At 40.3% G+C, this 24,210-nt stretch overlaps 1 protein-coding gene across 1 annotated transcript in view; it reads left to right on the forward strand.

The window, feature by feature from the left end:
- LOC136864503 (pickpocket protein 28-like) overlaps positions 1-24,210 on the forward strand; it is a 158,817-nt gene that overhangs the window by 123,379 nt on the left and 11,228 nt on the right. Inside the window, exons 10-11 of the mRNA XM_068226833.1 lie at positions 10,988-11,047; positions 21,954-22,128. Of these exons, the coding sequence (XP_068082934.1) occupies positions 10,988-11,047; positions 21,954-22,128 (235 nt within the window). The remainder of the gene's footprint in view (positions 1-10,987; positions 11,048-21,953; positions 22,129-24,210) is intronic.

Below are 24,210 nucleotides of genomic sequence, written 5' to 3' on the forward strand. Positions count from 1 at the left end.
GGATTCTGGATGCATGTTTTTCGGTATAGATAGGCACGAAATAGTTTAGAACAATTTACTATTCACTCGGTGAAATATACAAAATTTACATACACTCTTGATACTTATTACACAATCGATATAAGCAATCACTTATTTCAGCAGCGGAAAAATCCGTGCTGCCATTGACATCAGCTGTTACCTCCACATTCCACAGACAAAATCTATGTGGACGGCAACGTTAGCTGGTACTATCTCTAATCCAATAAATTTTCCTTTTTGACACAGACATTACTATCCATATCCCTCTCTACCAAAACAGAGAATATCCGAGAGGTTGTTAATATGATCTCACTTTTTCACATACTATCACTTTGAATTGCCTGTGCCCTACATTGCTTACCAAATTACTACATTGGTTTGGATGTATGCTACACAGATTGTTTTGTGTATTATTGCGATTGTTTTGTGCGTGCTATCACCCGGTTTACCATAAACCACTGAGTACGACATGCACAATAAAATGACCCTACCATATTCACAAAAACAAAACAAGCCATGTTTCCCCCAATGCGAGTATTCCATGGGACTGAATCCCGTATTACACGTTAAAATCTATTTACACAAAAGAAAAATGTCCGCTTTTTGAATGGTCGGCTAACTTAAGGTATCAATAAAGTAAATATTAAAACCGGATTAATCCGAACATATCAGAAATCCATCACTAAATCACGGAAAAGAAAAATAAATGGACTCAAGTCTTCCATAAAATTAAACACAGACTTGAACAACGAACTATCAGTTGCAATCACTACCAGTGGACTTTCACGAAGTCTAGATTCAAATCGACATCGATTACAAGTAAACAAAAACACATCCTGGAAAAGAAATATATCAAACACATGTATCAATAAATACAATGGCTGTAGTTGATCCGTTGTAACCCGCTATCTTGGCGAGCTGTTGATCCCTGCTGTGCTCACACGAGGTTTGAACCTGAGACTCTGGTCGTCTCCATCCAGGGTACTGTAATGCAAAACCCTAACTAAGCTAATCATGTATAGAACAGTCATAACAAAAATAAACATCTATATTGCTCTGTGGGTCATGGTCTACGGCGTGGCAATTAAAGAACTTGCTGTCTTTATTCTCAAAAGAAAACAGACTGTTGGTCCGACCAACCTTTCTGCTTGTATCTATTCCTCCCTGTTCCAGACTCTCCCCCTCTCAGCCATAACTCACGGCTGACACTCGTCCCACTGTCCGGAGACTAAAGACACTATTCAACCTGCTTCCCGCTAGGATTTTTTTTGTGTCCATCAAATTAATTCATTAGAAACTGGCACATTTTATTCAATGCTCGGGCCAGCCCACATACATTCAGTACACGAGAATCATTTCTCAAATTCGACCGTTAATTCACATCTCATTCTCTCATATCTCTGGAGGTCTGGGGTTCGGCTCGTATCTTCTCTCCTTCCAAAAGTCCACCATCCGTCAGCCACTGACCACAGCAATATGCCTATTTCTCCGCCTCTGAGGCGAGAGTGTGTACCTATCAGATACTACCCTGTTGCTCGAAATCTATCGGTATAAGTCAACAATCAAAATACTTTCAGTAAAATAATAATAATAATAATAATAATAATAATCCTCTAACCTGTTGCTTGAAATGTATCGGTATCAAAACACTGATCAAGTTACATTAAGAAAATAATAATAATAATAATGATAATAATAATGATAATAATAACAATTAATTTAAGTTTTTAAATCCTGCCAAACCACTAACAGACCTTCTACGTGTAACCTCACTAGTGTAGTGGAGGACAGGGGTTCAAACCTCGGCACTTCATTCCTTGAACATCTTCAGTTACAGCCAAAACTTATATTACCATTCAACCAAACTACTATTTCTATCTTTACGAACATAGTGCTGATTCGATTATTTAAATTAGATTAAGAATGGCTGTATAAGACGAGCAGGAGCAGATAAGTAGTGCAGTGATAAATTTGCAACGTGTGCAGAGTACGTTGTAGAAGAATGTGTGTGCAACGGAAGTAAGGAATCAGCAACTCAGAGGGAGTCAAGTAGAGGAAATGTAGGAGTAATGGAATGTGCAAAGGTTCGCGTGTTTACTCAGCAGGGGCACGAAGGTCTGTGACATACATAGTACAGCTTAAATTGCACATCCTGGGAAAACAATAGAAATATTGTTCTATTCATATTTGTTCATTCCGTACATTATTTTTTTCTTTTTCTGTACAACACACAGAGTGTGATATGTTTTTTTTACAGTTCATAGAGTGTGATTCTGGGAAAACAATAGAAATATTGTTCTACTCATATTTGTTCATTCCGTACATTATTTTCTTTTCTTTTCTGTACAGCACATAGAGTGTGATATTTTTTTTTACAGTTCATAGAGTGTGAATTTTGGCTTAGGTTGGACATTGTTATTTTCTCTTTAACGGATGAAATAGGTATTCTTACTGTAGATCTGAGAAATAACAATAAATAAATAAATAATAGTGCTGATTCTAGCCCAAGCCTTTCCTTTTATACGGGCACTTGTTGATGACTCTGTCACCTCGCTAATCCCTGCGTAACTTAGGCAATTGCTCAGATGAGATCTACATCATTAATCTACATAGCATTTTACTCCTTTTCCCCCTCAATTCCTTCTCAGCACTAAATAAACAAAATATGATAACATGCAAATATAGCCACTAAAAGGGGTCCCACATTCTATACACTAACATAGGATCACTCCCTTCCCATAGCTAATTAATTAAAACCAAAATGAATACAAGGATTCCCGACCATTCTATGCGGATTTAGCCTATTTAATCATGTTATTTATAACCCTATCCTTCATTACCGTTATTTACAAAGGGAAATACTAGCATTGGAATAGAAACATAACTTTGTACTCAACGGTTGATGTCTTCGGCCTCCTCCGAAGGTTCCGGAGGCCTACCCATGTTGGATTACTCCATGGCGCCAGATCCTGGAGTCCTGGAGTTCAGAAGTTCCATATCTTGTCTCGCGTAATCCATTTTAGTAGCACACGGATCACTGAATTTAGATTGTAATTTACACAATTTATCGATTTCTTGCTCACGTGTCACCATTCACTCCTACTACTTCTTCGTCTACCCACTGACAGTTACATGGAGATGATTATACCGGCTACCTTCAGCTAGTCTACCTCAACTGCACTGCTAATACGGGCATTCCCAGCATCCACATGATGCAGAATTTTCTATCCCTATCTTCTGTATGTTTTAATAATTCAGGAACACTTCTCACTGCCTGTTAATCAGTTAATAATCTAACCTACGCTTTGTTCAGAAAACAGCGTAGATTTAGACAGTTCTTTGTCTCTACCCTACCTATTTCGCAAAGGTCTTTGAATACTGTGATTCTGTCCCTCTCACTAGTTCGTTCTTACGGCTATTGATTGTCAATCTACGAGAGCGTTCTCCTACATAAGTCCTGCGTCCTATCATGTAGTCGTTGCTATACAAATCCTACTTCACATTTCACGAAGTCTTAGTCTATTTTGCAACCGATATCTTAAGTACATCTCATTACCATAATCTTCTGTCGCCTATCACAAATTATAAGCGAAAAAACTGAAAAATTTTACTCCCGCTTTGTTCACATAGTATACAAAGGAGCGGTAAATCCGATCGCGAACCGGCCGTCGTTTCCCGTCGAAAGCTCCTCACCGAATGCTGCAGCTCCTTAGGAAGTGCAAACTCTTATACTGAACCCGGCAGTAGGGGTGGCTAGTGAACTTCGTCCCCACCCTTATTTCGACTGCTCCTGGATAAACCAGCCTGTCCAAATTAGCAATACGCTAGACTGTGTGACTTGGTTATGCACAAGTGCGCTGTGCCATGCGGAGTTGAATATGTTCGGCGGATCCGCAGTAATTAATTAATCAGCTTGGAGGGGAAGTAGGGAGTCCCCGAAGCCATCTGGCTTTTCACTAAGCGTCCTTACGCTAACGCAGTTATATAAGTTGTTTACCAACGCCTTTCGCTTGGAGAGTATTTTCTATCAGAACTCCTGACTTTATAATTCCACCAAAATTCAGCACACTGCTCTGACGGGTGCAGTTTTGTTAATCAAACCTTATTTACGCCGAAAATACATTAAATTTGGCCCGATCGCTTTGGCATCGCTGTACGCTGGCATTTGTTTTCCAATATGGAGTCGCTAAATAGTGTTCTTCTGCTGCTTCTTCTATGACGTGTGCCTAGTTCGGGGATTCTTTAAGCCACCCAGTGGGCGGGTGAGGCGCCTCTCTGGCGGGCGTCCTATTGCACGAGCTGATGCTACTCCCAACACCCACACAAAGAAAGCTTGCTGCCTGCTTCCTTACCAAGCATATCACTTGAAATAAATATTAATTGTGCCGATACGGTCACAATATACCTGCCTTAAGGCAATGTATCGGTGAAATTTTGTTAAAATTGTGAAAAAATCCATTTTTAGTTTTTTACGTTCTCATAATGTTTATACCTTGTACTTTATTTTTGAGCTTTGTTTTATTTAAATATCAGCCATTTAAAGCCCTTAGTGGCCATTTAAATGACCCGGTGAAAGTGGGCGTTGCCGCCCATCGACACTATTCTCATGAATATCTTTCGTTTTTCGAAGATTTTGAATTTAGCGTGCGGGTTGAATGTAAGAAATTTTGTTGCTGTGGGTCTTTATGTTGGCTATTCTGATGGACTATCGATATATCGAGTGGAATTGGCGCTTATTTCAAGGATGGAGCCTTCCATGTGTTGAATGTAAACAAAGAGTTGTGATCTCACGTTTTGTGTTTATCATTCGTGTTTTAGGCCTACTCTACTTTTCTGTAATTTCTTAAATGTTACATTTGTAATAAGTGTATTATAAATGATCCATAAACAATAACAGTATCTACTTAGTGCACGCAGCTTAGTTTTTGAGGTTGGGATTTGTGAGGTTGTTTTATTATCAGTGTACATAATGGGCAGAAGAATTGAGACTTGTCGTCGCCGGAAGGAACCACCTAGTAAAGTGTTGGATAAAGTGAAACAATGACATTTCTAACAGGAATAAGAATGTAAGTACTATTTTACAAGATCAAGTAGGGGAAGTTAAAATCCCCACACCAAATATTGTGCCAGGGGAATGCATAATGTAATTTGGGCTAAGTGTCCTAAGGAAGTGTTTATGTCAAATAAAGAACTGGAGATTGCTGTAACATCAGCAATTGCTGAATTCAACATGGGTTGTGAAGCAAGTGAGAAACTAAAAGCTAGTGTTAGGGGTGTTAAAGTTAGCAGCTCAGGACAGAAAATTAGTGTAATGAGGGACAAGCGTAGAATTGACCACAGTGGAGTGTCTGGGCGACAAGGGTTCAAAACAGCCCGAAGGAAACTAAAACTCTCTAAACTGCTAATGAGGCCAGGAAGAAGGCAGCAGAGGGTCCAACATATGGTGCTGGGGAGTTTTAAGTCAACTAGATTCAGGTACTGGACTATTGTTCATCTCTAAAATTTCAATCTCTTTTTCCTCAGAATTTATTTTCCAGCACTTTTCAATATTCAAAATGCTCCTCATGCCACAGTTTTCAATCAATCTACTTGAAAACTTTTAGGATAGTTTCAGATACAACATAGTAACAAACTGATGTGCAAATTTTAAAATACATGCAATAGTTCAGTGGCAATCTAGTTTTATATCATCATTATCATCATAAAATATATTTAAAAAGTTAAGCCTATGTGAAATAATTTGTACCTTTCGGTGTAATTAAAATTTGTCAAAACACACATATCACTTCTTTTATATTCGTCTTTTAAAACCAATATTAAATTTTACGCCAGATCTGTTGAGTTGTTTGGCATGGGGAGCATTTTATAAATACATCGAAAATTGTTAAAAATATTGATAAATTTATGAATATCTCAAAAACTGTTATTGATAGAAACTTGAAACTTTGTATGTTGTATCATGCTGATACTGATATTAAATGATCAAAATTCTAAGGTGATAGGATGAAAACTGTAGATTTTAGGATTTTCACAGATGCATTGCCTTAATGTAAATCAATTTCCAAAAACTTTTTTCTCTTGTGCATCATTTCGATACGAGGATTAATAAGGGAGATATAATTAAAGGGCCGTTTTTCAGTCAACTTCGAGCGAACTTCTATTTAGCCTTTTTGTACATTTCTCTGTTCGTCCGTTTGTGGAGGTCTTATAACTAGTAAACTGCTGTATGTATTTCTAGCAAACTTTATATTTGTCCTGGCGTAGTTATTAGGGTCAATATTATTTCTAAATCCCGGATTGCTTTGGGGGCTTATTCGAAGTCGAAACAGTGATTTTACTCTCCCACAAAATATACATGGCCAACCTTAATGGAGAACTACCAGCCTTAATGGAAATCAATTTCTAAATAGTTCTTTTCTCATGTGCACCTTTTCGATAGGAGGTTAGGAAAGAAGTTATCGTTGAATGGACTGTTTTACAGACATTCATGCTATTTCAGTTTGAATTAAAAGGCTTAACTAAAGAGCTATTTTACTCTTTTGGATAGAACAGATAACAAGAGGGATTTCATGAGCCTTCAGCGTCATGTTACTGCCAAGTGCTTTTGTACGCTGCATAAAACGTTTGAATACTGGCATGAAACTTCACATAAATTCATTAAGGAATCGTGAAATCGATTACCAATTACCGTGCGAAGAACGGGTACTTATTTATTTATTTATTCGAACTGCAATTTACTGGATGAGTCATGCGAAGTTTTACTTATGCAATGCGAAAAGAACAAGCTGCAATTTCAGCTATCAACACAGGAAGTAAAAACGTTCCTTGCAATTCTTATCGTTAGTGAGTTCTGTGTGTACCACTTCCTAGACGCCGAATGTTTTGGAAGGAAAGCGCTGACACTCATAATCATGCTGTGTCCAATGTAATCGGCGCTATCGCTTCAAACAGATCATGCGTTTCCTACATTGGTTCTAGGACATTTCGTACCACTTGACCGGGTGATTACCCGCGAAGTGCCAGTTAATGACTTTAAAATATTTAGGAGAGGACATCCCACACCACTTGAAAGAGTGGAGAATATTGCGAAGTAAAAACGATATCCAAATGCATGTATCCACTTGTATATCCATTGTCCACTACTGGCGCAGAAGCCTCCGCACTGATCTGTCTGGCACACGCTCGTACTCATCAGTCGCGGGGACCTAGCTACTTCTACCTTTAAGTAGTTTTCTGTTTCCGCGTGGCCTTCAAGCACGTATCGTCTAGTTCAACAGAGTCTTTTATTTTACTTAGTTAGTAATATTATCCATTGTCAGGCACATTGCGTCCGAACACGATGTGTATTTCTATTGCATTGTTTCGTTTAAGGATTTATACTTTACGACTTTCTTATGATAATATTTACGGAAACATAAGTTATAAGTAGAGCCCGGATTTCGATGCACTATTAAATCTCAAAATATGCATGCATTCATGCACGATCATATAGGAAAACATGCACAATAAATTGGAAAATATGCACTATCAAAATTCAGTTCCTTTTGAAACATTGTACAACAACTAATTTCTCCAAATAGTCTTGATTTTAGCAAATCCGGTTATCTGCCAGCACATTCTTAAGCACAGAAAATGACCTTTCTACGTCACAAGAAGTGACAGGTGCATACTTAATTGTGGACTTTTGGGACAAAGTGAGGTCAAATTGTACGTCATTTGCACTTTTACCACAATACGTCTTTTATAAGCTTGACGAATTCAAAATTATAACTTGAACGGATCACTTTGTTCAACCTATCTGTATCTGCCCCAGCTACTTCTCCGTGCGATGATTGCAGACACATTTGAATGTCCTCAATAACTGGTAACGATTGTATGCTACGTTAACAAAGACGTGTGGCAATTGAGAGTTCCGGGTAGAAAATTCCAGGATAACAACAGAAGAGGATTCAATGCAAAACCAAGGTTTGGAAGCTAATATCTCAGTAACGCGGCACCACAGAAGAGTGATACAAGTTCTGTTTTGTTCGTTTAACATAAAATAAAAAATGAGCCATCAATGAGTAATGCACAATTTACGGTTCAATTTATAGCAATGTATTACTTAGGACACCTTAATCCTAAAAATTACAGAGATCGACGTGGAGCCTTCCGGTTTACGTCAATGTTTATTCAGGCAACGGATAAGAAAGTACTTGGTTAAGTTGGATTATAGGACCTCTACCGTATGTACTAACTTTGGCTGTAACATAGGATACCAGGAATGCACTCTCTCCGTCTGCCAGTAATAGACATACTGTGTAACAAGGAAAACCAACATTCATAAAGGCACTATCATGCAAGTTACCATTATATATGCGCCAAAGTCACAAGAAAAGTCACATTATGCAATATTAAATGTTCAAATATTCGCTATTAAATCCAAAATCTTCAAAATATGCATTATAAATGAATTTTGTCCTAAAAAGGCCGAAACATGCAAACATGAATGGAAAAAAGGTTATTTGGAATTGTTAAGCCATAAAACGCATATTTGCAAAGTTTGAGAAGTGTAACTATGTTATTTAAAAACATGCATTTGCATGGAAATCCGGGCTCTAGTTATAAGTATAGTTTAAAGGGCAATTATAAAAATAATATACAGTAGAAATTTTCTTCAGCAAATGTTGTAATTTCTTTTTGTTTCTGATTTCTAAACTATGTCTGTCCGGCTCATTACGCCCGCTGGCGTGGAAATGAAATTCCAATTTGACATCAAGTGGTACGGATTGTCCTGGTTTGAATTTTGAGGATTATAGGAAAACCGTTCGCAGGGAGATAATGAACTAGGTGGTACGAAAAGTCCTAAAAAATCAAGTGGTACGGAATGTCCGGACACCTCCTACATTAAATGCAAAACAGGATGCTTGATAAGGATGACAAGTTTTCATAAGTACAGCCGTAGTACTCCGCCACGGGAGCATGAGTCAGATATTGATGCATGTTTGCTTACCATACCTCGCTGCTATACTGTTAAAAATTACTGTGCAACAAATTAAATACGGAATTAATAATACCCGAATTAGAGTATTTTCAAACAAATGTCATTTATGCTCGGATAACAGTCAAGAAGGACATGTGCCATGTGTTGTGTTTTATTTGGAAAATAGTAAACATGATTTCCACCTCAATGTTATGTTTACATCACCGTCAGTCAGTTCTATCAGTTTCATGAAAATAGTACCTACAGAAAGAAAGTTCTGGGCATAAATACGACAAATGCCTGCCTCGAGAGAGAACGGCTGATCACGTGTCACTGCAAATTATGCAGGCCATTCAGCTGAGTAGCAGTCGCCTTGGCAGCTTAAGCCCTTCTGGCACGGGTCTCTTTTGTTTCTTCGCTCGTTTTGCGTCGGGTGGGCGGAGCATCCTGCTTCAGCCTGGAGTTGGCTGAAGGTTTAATACGAGTTGTCATTCCTTACCCCAATCAAAAATTCTACTAATCTATTTTTCGAGAAGTCGTCAGAATTCGAACTGGGACGTTGTGTGGGGAGAACAGTACAAACTCTCATCATTCTGTTTAGTTTTCCGAGATGAATATTAGGCCATAAAGATAACAACAAAAAAGAAAACTTATACAGTGATTCACAGGCAGCACTGAACTCAATAAGTAATGGTAACTCTCGATGGACAAAACGCATTTTTAACAATTTGGACAGAAACAATTCCCTGTAACGTTAAGGATCTCAAAGAAATGGGCCTATGACCAGAACGAGACCTTTTCAGAACCAAAGGGTGATTTTTGGGACTTTCCGGGATGTGAAGTGGACAAGTGGCGCGAAGTGCTCAACACAGCGAGCTCATGAAAACCTTTTGGTTCAATCGAAAATTGAGTAAACACCAGAATGTATACGAAACTTATCGTGGTCCCTAGTTGACCGATTAGCTAATAAATAAATAAATAAATAAATAAATAAATAAATAAATAAATAAATAAATAAATAAATAAATAACTAAATAAATAAATAAATAAATAAATAAATAAATAAATAAATAAATAAATAAATAAATAATGTCCGCCTCTATGGTGTAGTGGTTAGTGTGATTAGCTGCCACCCCTGGAGGCCCGGGTTCGATTCCCGGCTCTGTCACAATATTTGAAAATGGTATGAGGGCTGGAACGGTGTCCACTCAGCCTCGGGAGGTCAAATGAGTAGAGGTGAGTTCGATTCCCATCTCAGCCATCCTGGAAGTGGTTTTCCGTGGTTTCCCACTTCTCCTCCAGGCAAATGCCGGGATGGTACCTAACTTAAGGCCACGGCCGCTTCCTTCCTTCTTCCTTGTCTATCCCTTCCATTCTTCCCATTTCCTACAAGGCCCATGTTCAGCATAGCAGCTGAGGCCGCCTGGGCGACGTACTTGTCCTCCTCCCCAGTTGTATCCCCGACGCAATGTCTCACTCTCCAGGACACTGCCCTTGAGGTGGTAGAGGTGAGGTCCCTCGCTGAGTCAGAGGGAAAAACGAACCCTGGGGCGTAAACAGATTAAGAAAGAAAGAAAGAAAGAAAGAAAGAAAGAAAGAAAGAAAGAAAGAATACTTTTTTTTGCTGTCTCATGAGTTCCTATATACTTTAAGAGACGCCGGAGTATCAGGAAGACTTCAAACTGTAGGAAGCTAACGAAATGGAACTTCCTTAAATTCTACCGACTTTTGCTGCAAGTGACAGAGATATGTTGGAAATCGAAGGGCAAGGATTGTTCCTCTAAAGTCAGCTAAAATTTAAAAAGAAGAAATGTTAGGAAATGGAGAGTTAGTATTCTATTCCACAATCTTGAATCAAAAGGTCAAACCTCAATGGAACTGATCTGCTTATCCGGTCGCTTGTATCTCTGTTTTCCACTTTGTAAATCACTCACCGCAGCTCTTGCTTGTAGGAAACGGCGGTTTAGAATATTTAAAAACTTTCTTAATTTTTTCTTGTTTCAGGGGAATTGGACACGCCCATATGTGGATCAGGAAACACTCAGTGTGTGAAAAATGCGACAGGTAAGTTGCCAAATAACATCATTTCTTATGTTTCTATTGTAAGTGCTAAAATATGCAGTGACTATACTGTCACTGCTCTTCGGCATTTTTGCACACCTAATTGCTAACTAACTTCTATTCTGTTTTACGTCGAACCAACTCAGATAGGTCCTATGGCGACGATTAGACAGGAAAGGGTTAGAAAAGAGCAGGAAGCGCCCATGGCCTTAATTAAGGTACAGCCGCAGCATTTGCCTGGTGCGAAAATGATAAACAACGGAAAACCATCTTCAGGGTTGCCGACAGTGAGGTTCCAACCCACTATCTCCCGGATGAGAGCTCACAGCTGCGCGCCCCTGACCGCACGGCCAACTCGCTCGGTGCAACTAACTGCGCTGACAACCTTGAGCAGCCGACCTCTTACGGTGGCACAGTGTTCAAAAAAGAGTTTTCCATATTCCAGTTTAGTGCACTTTTTATTTTCCTGTGTGTATGCACGCATATTATAACTGTTACATTCTTCAGTGTACCGAAATTCATTTTGTATAAACTGTCTTAAAAGAGAAAACACATTGTAACAGAATTATAGCTGAAAATAAACAACTTAGTGACGTTCTTGAAAGAACATCATCAGATTCTATCAAATCACACTCAAATGTATAACTCTTTACGTTTATTTCTCTTTAAATCCTTAACGACTTGAATTTTTGAACTTATCCTCATTAAGTCCTCACTCTCAGAGAATGCAAGCTCTGCCGCTGGCGTGATTCCAGCTGGCTAGCCAGTGCGTTGACCTTCCACCATGCCACGCTCTGCGTAGGTCAGTGACACACGCCGTAGTTTACTTTTAGGTGTTTTATTTTTAGTTTACTGAACGGGGAGAGAGCCTTAATCTATTGTAATCCATTCATTCGACACGTGCATTACACTTGAGGCTAATAAATGTTTATGAACACTCCAAAATTATTATCCCTGCTTTCTTTTCTTTTTACTTTCTTTTTGTCCTAAAATATGGAGCACAATACTTCATGTTCTACGACAAACATGTATCTTACACTTCATTTTTAGTTGTGTTTATTTTATTTTTTCATTTACTTTTGCAACATATCTTTTAAAATACAAAATTGTTGCATTCTTTCCTGTGCAATCCACCCTTTCTTTAATAACTTAACAATCGTGTGTAATCTTTCCTTCTTTCTATTTTTGTTTTATATTCAATACGCATGCCTTTGCTGGTGACACCTAGTGTTTACAGTGCACTCTGTCTTCTGGCGTGGACTAGAAGAATTTTGTTACTTCCATTGATATATCTCAGTCTTATCCATGGCTTTGACAATAGGAAAGTGACTGAGATATCAGCAATGTCTTCATGCAGACAGTCCCTGTTATTAATGGTGTGAAATGTTGCTCATAGGGTAGGTTGATGCATGGTTTCAGTAATAATGGCTTATGGTCATTGGCCTGGTGCAGGTCTTTCTCTAGTAGACGGCCTATTTAGGCGACCTGCATGTCTGTAAAGATGAGGGCCCTACCTACGATGATTTCTAATGTTGAAGACGCCACACACACCCAGCCCCCGAGACATTGGAATTAACCAATTAAGGTTAAAATCCCCGACCCGGCCGGGACCCTCTGAACCGAAGGCCAGTATGCTGACCGTTCAGCCAACAAGTCGGACTTTTCTTCAGTTCATCCCTCAGTTCACTCGTACCACTTCAAATACACCTGCATTTCTCACATGATCTTCTGGAAGGGCTGGCGTTTCAGCAACTGTTTTTTTTTCTCTTTCATTTCAAATCTTCTACATTGTATACATTTCCTGATAACTTTACGAATTGTTCTTCTTCCCTTTGGTATCCAGTAGCGCTTCCGCAGTATGACGAGTAGTATCTGAAAAGCTCTCAAATGATGTTCTCTGATTATCCCCTCAGTCAGAGGGTGTTTTGATAGCAGTAAATCGTATTCATCCTTTCTGTTGGTGTTTTTTGTCTTAACCCTGACGAGGCTCAACTGGTGTTTGAAAAGGAACAATGTTTTCTGGTTGTCCCTTCCAGTAAATTTCTCATCTGGAACAATTTTCAACAGTCGTCTCAAAATTTGAAGACAATCCAATTCAGAAGCAACATTCTGCTCTGCGTCCTTTCTCGCATTGTTGATGGACCGCAGTATCCACGCCACCATTCTGACGATTCTTCAATACTGAGAAAATAATATCAAATACCACTGCTTTTCCTGGGAGACAAGCAGAGTAGTCGTAACAAGGCCTTTTCTTCATCGACCTCCTCTTTATTAATTTCTACAATGCGCGATGGCCAACTGTTCTCTTCCAACTTTAACCAAGCGGATCCCTCCCACCAACGAGAAGAAATCAGCTGCGAAGTAGAGCAACCTCTCGAAGGTAGATCTCTTGGGTTGTCTGTGCCTGGTAGATGAAACCAACGCTTAAGATTAGATAATAATCTAGTTTCTTTCACTCCGTCAGTGACTAACACTCCCCAAGCTTCCTCTCCTCTTATCCAACATAGCACAGAAGAAGAGTCACTCGAATAGCATTCCGGGATGTGTGTCAAATTCAAACTTTCTTTCACAAAAAAAGCGAGAAGTGAGCCTGTAGTGCAGGCTAATAACTCCAGTCTTGGTATCGTTATTTTCTTTAGGGGCGCTACCCTTGGTTTTGCTGCGATCAGTCGCACTTAAAACTCTTTTGCATTGAAAGATCGCAAGAATACAACGGGTACATAAGCCACTTGACTGGCATCACAAAATATATGTATACTCCATGATGATTTTTCCTCACAATTAGAAAATCTTCTAGGCTCTTTAATTTCAGCAACAGAGGACAATTCATTCAACCACTTATTGAATTTGATTTGAGTGTCTTCACTTAACGGACTATCCCAACTTACTTTCTCTCTCCAACTTTCCTGTAGTAAAATCTTAGGTACAAGTAAAACCAATTGGGTCAAAAATACTTTGAGTCATTGATAAAACTGTCCTCCTTGTGAGAACATCAGAGTCATTTAACTTCACCATTTTGCATGACAAAACAAAACGGGGTCCCATAACAAACCCAAAACAGGTGTCGATGTGGGGTACTTCATCCTCCAGACTCAACCTCTTAGGTCAAATTTTCCTTGCAACAGTAGCTCCTTGGACTCATCCACAAATTGTTTTTCTTCTTCTGTGCTCACGGAAGTGACTCAGTTGTCCACATACAGAGATGTTCTCAGTTTATCTGCTGTTTCACGGAAGCATGAATTGTATTTAAATGAAGATCTAGTACAGCTCCAAGTAGAAACGGACTGCAGTTAACTCCAAAAACAACCCGTTTGTGGCGGTATATTTTAAGAGTTCCCACAGAAAAATTCTCCCACCAAAGGAATTTCAAAAAGTTTCAATCCCTTTTAGAGACTACGATTTGAAGAAAGACCTTATTTATGTCTGAGATCACGCCAATCCTGTTTAAATGGAACCGGTTCAAAATAGATGGAATTACTTCTAATAGATTAGGTCCCTTCTCCAGACAGTCGTTGAGTGAAAGTCCTCTTTTCAATTTACATGAAGCATCAAACACCGGCCTCACTGCTGTAGTCGATCCTTCCTTAAAAACTCCTCGGTGAAGTAAAAGGTACCCAGCATCCTGAGAGCTTTCTTGACCAACTTCTTCAATTATCCCTTCCTGTTGCCAGTCATGGAGCGCCTGCTGGTACTTCTCAAAATGTTCTTCCTTGATTAAGCGGTGTGTTGCAGAAACCAGTCTTTTTAATGCAACATCCTTGTTGTCTTACAATAGCTGCTGATCTTCTTACCATGAAAGTGCGACTTCATATCGTCCTTCTTCATCTATCTTAACATTTTCTTGGAAATGTTTCAATGTTGCCATTTCAATTTCCTTCTTCGACAGCGTTTCAGTCGGATCAAAAATTCCTATGCTTTCCAAGTCCGTAGTTCACCCAAAGAAGCAGTTCTCACAAACAGAGAGTTCACCACAGATACTGTGTTATAGTTCTCAGTTGTCTTCCAGAGCTGTCCCATCATTGTCCAACCAAATGTGGTCCTAACAGCAACAAAACCAGACCTCAACTTGATTGTTTCCCCGGTCCGTAAACTTTCCACGTTGTCTGCACCAATGAGTAACTCAATCTCCGATGGCTCTGGACCATAATCAGAGAGCCAAATTTTCTTTTTCTGACCTTATCCATCCAAGGACCCCCTTTTAACCGTGGGATTGCACAACAAATCACCTTTTTCCCAGTACGTCAATTTTTTGAGAAACTGAATGACGTAGAGTGACAATTGCTATCTCAAACAGGTTATGATCGTTTGCACCGACTGAAGCACCCCCAAAAGTTTGTGTTCAATTTATTCAGCCTTTGATGGAATACACCCCATTTCCACGGCAGTTTTCTCCAATAGATAGGATCTCTGAGAACCTGTATCCAGCAATGTCCGTACAGTTCTTTCTTTGCCTTGATGATTTGACCCAACTACAAGAGTTCATAACAGTACTTCCGTAACATCACGGGTTTGGGTGTTAAGGGTTACAGTTGGGCCACCTGACAGGTTTGAACCCCATTCTTGGTTCTTCTCATCACCCTTACAACCCCCTTTATTTACATGTAATTTGGGACACATAATAGCCTCATGTTTATCACTGCACACGAGACTTTTTAGTTTCGTAATGCAATTAGCAGCCCTATATCCCACCTTCAGACATGAAAAACAAGCTTTATTCTCTGACAAACTTTTATGTTTATCCCTTAAGTTCAATTCTTGAGCCAGATGGCACCTTTTGCTGTCATGGGATTTATTACAGAAGACACACTCCAAACTGTTTCCTTTTCCAGCGAAAAGTACACTAGCAATAGCTAAACGTTCCTCCCTCACTCCCGTTCTTTAATCGTAGCACTCCTCGATTTATTAGAGAGTCCAAACCAACTTGAGCGAATGTAATTCTCTCTTCACTCTCTACTTCACCCTTCAGATAACCAAGTAAGGCGATCAGTTTGTCAGCATGTCCATTATCCTGATCCGTTTTAGTCGTTGATGAACTCCTCATCCAGACACGTAATACTTCCTCAGGCAAGCAAGATTCTACTAACGGAAAGAGCATCGAGCCGTACTTATCTCGAGTAACGCCTATTGATTCTAAAGCTATCAGCTGTGCTTCTAACTTGTCGTATAAACTAGCAAGTATAAGCTTCTCCCTTGTCTGAGAAACATTTCTCACTACAAGACTTATGAGCTCCCTGACGTAGAATTCTGTCAGTAAATCTCTTCCAAACCTACCCTTAAGGGATTTTACATCCTTAGATTAATTTTCAGTAGGGGGGGGGGGACTGGTAACTATATCTTTAGCCCGGCTATCAACTTTCGTTGGCTGGATTAGGTATTGAAATTTATCTTCATGCTCAATTTCAGAGTCCTCATTGATGCACCGAATCTGTCCCCAAAATTCCAACCAATTCCTAATCTCCCCATCAAATTTCACGAGTTATATCTTTGGTAATTTCAATTGGCTTTTGTTTCTATTCTCAGCTGATTCAGTTGATCTACCTCACACTACTTCCAACACATTGACATTATTAGCTTCTAACTACAGAGCATATTTTGGTACAAGGTTTTCTAACCCTCACCAGCGCAGGAACCGCTGTTTGATGTTCATTTGTCATTAGGGATGTAAGTAAGTTCTTGGCGACTGGTACCAACTGATGTGACGTGATTAGTTCCTGGTACCAACTTAACTTTGTTCCTAGTACCAACTTTGGTCGGAGTGTTTAATTTATTCGTGGTTAGTTGCCACGGTCATAAATAAATTGTTCGTTGCTATGGTAATCAACGAGGTACTGTTAAACATGGATGTTGTTCCGTACGAAGGTTGTTATATCAGAAGTACTGATTTTCTAGGGGAAAAAATATTCTTTAGATGTTCTCCAATAATGTATGCTAAATTTTTATATAAATCTTCCTTCCTTCCTTCCTTCCTTCCTTCCTTCCTTCCTTCCTTCCCCCCTCCTCCCATGTGTGTGTGTATGAAATAATTTTTCAGCATTCGTCTTCCCTGGACCATTAGTGTTACTTTTCAGAGGCCCGGCTAGTTAGAAAATCATTTTACTGGATATGTTAGGTCGGGCTTGTGACAAAGCCATTGGAAGCAAAGGAAGCTAGAAGCCGTGAAACGGCTCTAGGCTCTATGTCTTATTCATGTGTTGTTTGAGTCATCAGTCCATAGACTGGTTTCATGCAGCTCTCCATGCCACCCTAACCTGTGCTAACCTTTTCATTTCTACGTAACTATTACATCCTACATCTGCTCTAATCTGCTTGTCATATTCATACCTTGGTCTACCCCTACCGTTCTTACCACCTACACTTCCTTCAAAAACCAACTGAACAAGTCCTGGGTGTCTCAAGATGTGTTCTATCATTCTATCTCTTCTTCTCGTCAAATTTAGCCAAATCGATCTCCTCTCAGCAATTCGATTCAGTATCTCTTCATTCGTGGTTCGATCTATCCATCTCACCTTCAGCATTCTTCTGTAACACCACGTTTCAAGAGCTTCTATTCTCTTTCTTTCTGAGCTAGTTATCGTCCATGTTTCACTTCCATACAATGCCACCCTCCACACGAAAGTCTTCAAAAACATCTTTCTAATTCCTATATCAATGTTTGAAGTGAGCAAATTTCTTTTCTTAAGAAAGCTCTTCCTTGCTTGTGCTAGTCTGCATTTTATGTCCTCCTTACTTCTGCCATCGTTAGTTATTTTACTACCCAATTAACAATATTCATCTACTTCCTTTAAGACTTCATTTCCTAATCTAATATTTCCTGCATCACCTGCCTTCGTTCGACTGCACTCCATTACTTTTGTTTTGGACTTATTTATTTTCATCTTGTACTCCTTACCCAAGACTTCATCCATACCATTCAGCAACTTCTCGAGATCTTCTGCAGTCTCAGATAAAATAACAATATCATCAGCAAATCTCAAGGTTTTGATTTCCTCTCCTTGGACTGTGATTCCCTTTCCAAATTTCTCTTTGATTTCCTTTACTGCCTGTTCTATGTAAACATTGAAAAGGAGAAGGGACAAACAGCAACCTTGCCTCACTCCTTTCTGAATTGCTGCTACTTGTTCAAAGCCCTCGATTCTTATCACTGCACACTGATTTTTATACAAATTGTAGATAATCCTTCGTTCTCGGTATCTGATCCCAATCACCTTCAGAATCTTAAAATAGCTTCGTCCAATCAACATTATCGAATGCCTTTTGTAGATCTACGAGTGCCATGTACATGGACTTATCCTTCTTGATTCGATCCTTTAAGATGAGAAGTAAAGACAGGATTGCTTCACGTGTTCCTACATTTCTTCTGAAGCCAAACTGATCTTCTCCCAACTCAGCTTCAACTTGTTTTTCCATTCTTCTGTAAATAATACGTGTTAAAATTTTGCAGGCATGAGATACTAAACTAATGGTGAGGTAGTTTTCACACCTGTCAGCACCGGCTTTCTTGGGAATAGGTATAACAACATTCTGCCAAAAATCGGATGGGACTTCTCCTGTCTCATACATCTTGCACACTAAATGAAATAATTTTGCCATGCTGGTTTCTCCTAAGGCAGTCAGTAATTCAGAGGGAATGTCATCAATTCCAGGTACCTTGTTACTATTGAGGTCACTCACAGCTCTGTCAAACTCTGACCTCAAAATTGGGTCTCCCATTTCATCAGCATCAACAGCCTCTTCATGTTCCAGAACCAAATTATCTACATCTTTACCTTGATACAACTGTTGGATATGCTCCTGCCATCTTTCTGCTTTGTCTTCCTTCTCTAGAAGTGGCTTTCCATCTGAGCTCTTAATGTTCATACACCTAGATTTCCTTTCTCCAAAGATTTCCTTGATTTTCCTGTATGCAGCATCTACCTTTCCCAGGACCATACAGCCTTCGACATCCTTGCACTTCTCCTTCAGCCATTCTCCCTTAGCTACCTTGCACTTTCTATCCACTTCATTCTTTAATCGCCTGTATTCTTTTCTGCCCTCTTCATTTCTAGTATTCTTGTATTTTCGTCGTTCATCAAACAGGTCTAGTATCTCCTGAGTTATCCACTGATTCTTACTTGATCTTTTCTTCCGTCCTAACATTTCTTCAGCAGCCCTGCTGACTTCATTTTTCATGACTCTCCACTCTTCTTATTCATATAAAATCATAAGTGGGGAAACCTATGCTTTACAGTGTTGACATTCGTAATTACTGCATTTTTACCTCTCAACTATTTAAACATGTTGTTATTTGTCTTTGGTATTCATATTTTTAATCATGGCTCCTATAACTCAAGGCAGCGAGATGTTATTATTATTAATTTTGTATGGTTATTCTCTCCATTCTTCCTCCGGACTACAACGATCATTACTTTATCGGTAACATTGCCTCATCGTTTTAGGTCTTTTTCGGTCATCACTTCTCGCTGTCTTGAAATACGGGAGCAACGTTTCATTGGCCTAATCTTCAACAAATGGCAGAGTCCATTTGCGCCACCGTCAGCCATGATTATTATGTTACTTATCCTGGGGAGGGTTATAAAAATCTTTACCCATATTTTTGTCTTGCATCATCTAGTTTGTCTCTAAAACTGTCTATAGATTCGTACCTACGGTCATACTCGTCGTCTCCTCTTTCCAGCAACAAATCTGACCCTTTTCGTCCAACGGTGCCAGTTCCTTTGCTAACCTTTCCAATTTATCAAGGATTGCAACGTGTCTTCATGAATGCCGTCTTGTATTCCTTGACTTAAATTTTGCAAGAGCAAATTGTACGTTTTCTTAAAAGTCGTTCTTACTGGCCTCCGAGCCTTCGTTAACTTCTGCACTTCAACACAATCTACAAGTTGTATTAATTAATACGTATCCTAGCAGGGTCGACACAATTTGTTAGAGACATATGCCTACCTGGTATAGGTATAACCAGTTGATCACATAATAAACACTCACAACGTCTGTAAAAGGAAACACCATACTACGGAAAATACAATTTCACACATTACAGTCAGTCAGCCATACTTGGTTTTTTTTTTACAAAGATCATCATGACAACAGCCAAACACTCATAAACGAGACGTAATATGTAATAGCAACTTCTGGCTCAGTGAAAAAAGCACGGGACACTCCTTCACTCATCATTTCCCTAGTACGCCCCTTCAGTGATGCCTAGGCCGTCTATGACAGTTAATATTGGAGCTGTTGAGGATCCAACCAGCTGAGGACTGAACGTACATGTATTCACTGCCCAAATATTAAGTGCGTCATACTCTCGATAGAAGCGCCTCTTCCATTGTTTCACCACAAAATAGACAACGATTTTCGTTATGTTTCTCTCTCTGATCGTTATTTTTATACACCACCTGATCAAAAGCATCCGGCCAGTGTAAACGGAGGTGGGGAGTATTGTGTTCTCAATAGAGAAGCAGTGGGTCGGTCAGGAGATGTCAGTGACTTCGAACGTGGATGTCACCTGAGAGACATTTTATCCCTTCTAATGCTGCCAAAGTCACCTGTTTGTGGTGTGATTGTGAAGTGAATACGCGAAGAAACAATCGCAGCTAAACCAAGACCAGGCAGACCTCATTTAATGACGGACAGGGACCATCGAGCATTGCTGGGGGTGGTTGTAAAAAATCCCAAGAAGTTAGCGGAAGGAATCACTGGTGAGTTCCAAAGTGCTACGAGCACAATGCCTGTGTGTCTCGAGTTGAAAAGAATGGGGTACATTGGTCGAGCTGTTGCTCATAAGCCGAACATTTCTGTAGTGAATGCTAAGCGACGCTTGAGGTGGTGTAAAGAGCGACGCCACTGGGCAGTGGATGACTGGAAACGAGTGATTTGGAGCGATGAAATGCCTGTAGTACGCTACGTAGTGCCAACATGGGGCTGTGTGGTCCTCTTAAGAAAACTCTAAATGCGGAAGGATATGCACATATTTTAAACCATTGTGTACTGCAGAGGACCAGGTCGGAGGCTATCATTGTTTGTATCAGCATTGCAATGCACCCATCCATAAAGCTTCATCCGTGAGGCAATGGTTTGTGGACAATATTCCTGAAATGGACTGGCCTGCCCAGAGTCCCGACCTACACCTTTTGGGTGAGTTAAAACCCCAACTTCGCTCCAGACCCCAGCGTCGTTCTCTGCTTTCGGCTCTTGAGGAAAAATTGGCTGCCAGAGTTAAAGCCGTCATAAAGTCGAAGGGAGAACCCTCGCCACATTCTCCCTTCTTTCTTTCTTCCTTCCTTCTTTCTTTCTTTCTTCCTTAATCGGTTTACCGTCGAGGTTTGGTTTTCCCCGGGGAATCAGCGAGGGATGCTACTTCTACTGCCACAATGGCAGTGCACTGCAGCGGGAGACTTTGGGTCGGGGGATACAACTGGGGAAGAGGACCAGTATCCAGACTATGCGGGGCTCCACCTGCTATATTGAACAGGGGCCTTGTGGGGGGGATGGGAAATTGGAATAGATGGACAAGGAAGAGGGAAGCAAACGGCCGTCGCCTTCGTTTAGGTACTATCCCGGCATTTGTTTGGAAGAGAAGTGGGAAACCACGGAAAGCCACTTCAAGGATGGCTCTCTACTCAGTTGACCTCGCGAGGCTGAGCGGACCACGCTTCAGTTCTTGCACCACTTTCCAAATTTCGTGGCAGAGCCGGGAATCAAACTTCGCCCTCTGGGGGTGGCAGCTAATCACACTAACCAACACACCACAGAGGAGGACCCCAGTGTCCGATAATAGGGACAAGTCTAAGTGCATTTTCAAACAAGTGTCCTGATATCCCCATCTTACGTCTTTCCTTGCTTATTGACATATTTCACAGAATTCTAATGGTGTTCTTTGAGTCTCACATTGTGCCATTGTTGTGTGTCTCAGAGCAGCTGTTGGTGCAGGAGGTGTATGAGGGGCTACGAACTACAGACTCTGGACCGAACTGCCACTGCCTTCAATCGTGTACGGCCCTGCAGTACAAGGCTGAGCGCTCCCAGGCAGACTTCGACTGGCAGCGCATGTTGACAGCCTTTGACACGGATCCCACACCTTTCCAAGAGTACGTTTCTTTAACTTATTCCGCACTTTTTGTTCCAGTACATTCATCAAGGAGATAGCTGACTCCTGGCATTCTCACTGATACTAGTGGAGGCAGGCACAAAAAGCATAGACAACAAAAAGTGTGTTTTTTTTTGCTAGTGGCTTTACGTCGCACCGATACAGATAGGTCTTACGGCGTCGATAGGATAGGAAAAGCCTAGGAATGGGAAGAAAGCGGCCGTGGCCTTAATTAAGGTGTAGCCTGGTGTGAAAATGGGAAACTACGGAAAACTATCTTCAGGCCTGCTGACATTGGGGTTCGAACCTACTATATCCCGGATTCAAGTTCACAGCTGCGCACCCCTAACCGCACGGCCAACTCGCCGTCGGAGATATAGTGGGAAGGAGGGGATGTACACAACAAAATTGAAAAAAAAGTCTACAAAGTGGTTTGTTTATGATTACTGAGTGAATTTCGACAGAGTAGTAAAGGTTGACAGTCTACCAATTTCAGTGCGGTAATAATAGTTTTTTGAGATCTTGATTTAAATCTTTTACGAAAGGAACAATATTACAATTAAATAGAAGTACGGTGAGTACACAGTAAGACACTAGAGCTCGCCACGAGCTTTTCTAGAAAAGTGTTCAAACTTTGAGGATTTGCTCATCATTAAAAAACATTTTACACCTGTTGGAGAGTTTTTGCCAATGGGCCTTATTTTGTTCAAAATTTAACGTTTAAAAAATATCCTCAAATATCTGTAGTCTTATTCCTGCAAATATTTCCTATTTGTGTCTTTCGGGCAGTCGCTAGCGCAGTAACATTCAAGTTTCCAGTTCGAGTCCAACTTCAGTCAGCACTGCCTTTTTTTGTTACTAATTCATACCTTATTTTATTTTATTTTTTCACTAATTTATTTTCTGCGGTCTCTTTTGTTTTAGAAATATTTGTAATATATGAAATCATTATTCGTCCTTGTTTTTTGAATGTGTCCTAAGTTTTATTTGTGTTTCTTTCTTTCTTTCTTTCTTTCTTTCTTTCTTTCTTTCTTAGTCTGTTGACCCTCCAGGGTTGCTTTTTCCCTCGGACTCAGCGAGGGATCCCCACCTCTCTCGCCTCAAGTGCAGTGTCAAGTTTTCTTCCTTAGAATTTAAATTGGAGTCGCCTCCGGTTGAGAGCCGGGTTCGATTCCCGGCTCTGCGACGAAATTTGAAAAGTGTAACTCAGCTTCAGGAGGTCAACTGAGTAGAGGAGATTCAATTCCCACCTCAGACATCCTCGAAGTGGTTTTCCGTGGTTTCTCACTTCTCCTCCAAGCAAATGCTGGGATGGTACCTAACTTCCTTCTTGCTTGTCACTCCCTTCCGATCTTCCCATCCCCTACAAGACCGCTGTTTAGCATAGCAGGTGAGGCCGCGTACTGGTCCTCATCCCCAGTTGTATCCCCTGACCCAAAGTCTCACGCTCCTTGAGGCTGTACAGGTGGTATTTCTCGCTGAGTTCGAGGGAAGAATCAACCCTGGATGGTAAATGGATTAACAAGAAAAGAAAGAAATATGAAATGGAAATCCTCAAAATTTGAACGCTTTTCTAGAAAACCACGTGGCGACCTGCCCTTGTGAATGAGATTGCCAGATTGACGAATGCGCGCGGAAGGGGATGAATCATTCCTCATTGTCCATAACCTGCGTGAAGCCCTGAGCTTGAAGGGGAAAGTTGGTGAAGGAAGGTAGTAGAGTGCTGCTTTGTCACACTAACACAGTTACGAGCAGCCGATGTGAACACTTCCGTAGCAACTATCCCCTCTCACTGACGCTGCAGCACATGGACTCGTCCACATACAAAACTCATTTATTGCGCAACTACAGCCGGAATTACACCTACCGAGTTCTGGGCCGAGTCACTCGCTCTGTAACTTATTGAGGAGTAGATGTGAACACATAGGGAAGAAGCAGCGGACGAGTCAGTGCACTGAAATTTTTAAAGGGTTCGGTACCATGACTCCACGAAGAAGGACAAAGAGAAAAATTAAGAGAATTTCTAAGGACTATTGCAACTTGATCGTACGTGCAATAAACCTAATAGAGGAAATCGAAGATG

The sequence above is a fragment of the Anabrus simplex genome, chromosome 1 (assembly GCF_040414725.1).
Source record: "Anabrus simplex isolate iqAnaSimp1 chromosome 1, ASM4041472v1, whole genome shotgun sequence".
Classification (NCBI taxonomy): Eukaryota; Metazoa; Arthropoda; class Insecta; order Orthoptera; family Tettigoniidae; genus Anabrus; species Anabrus simplex.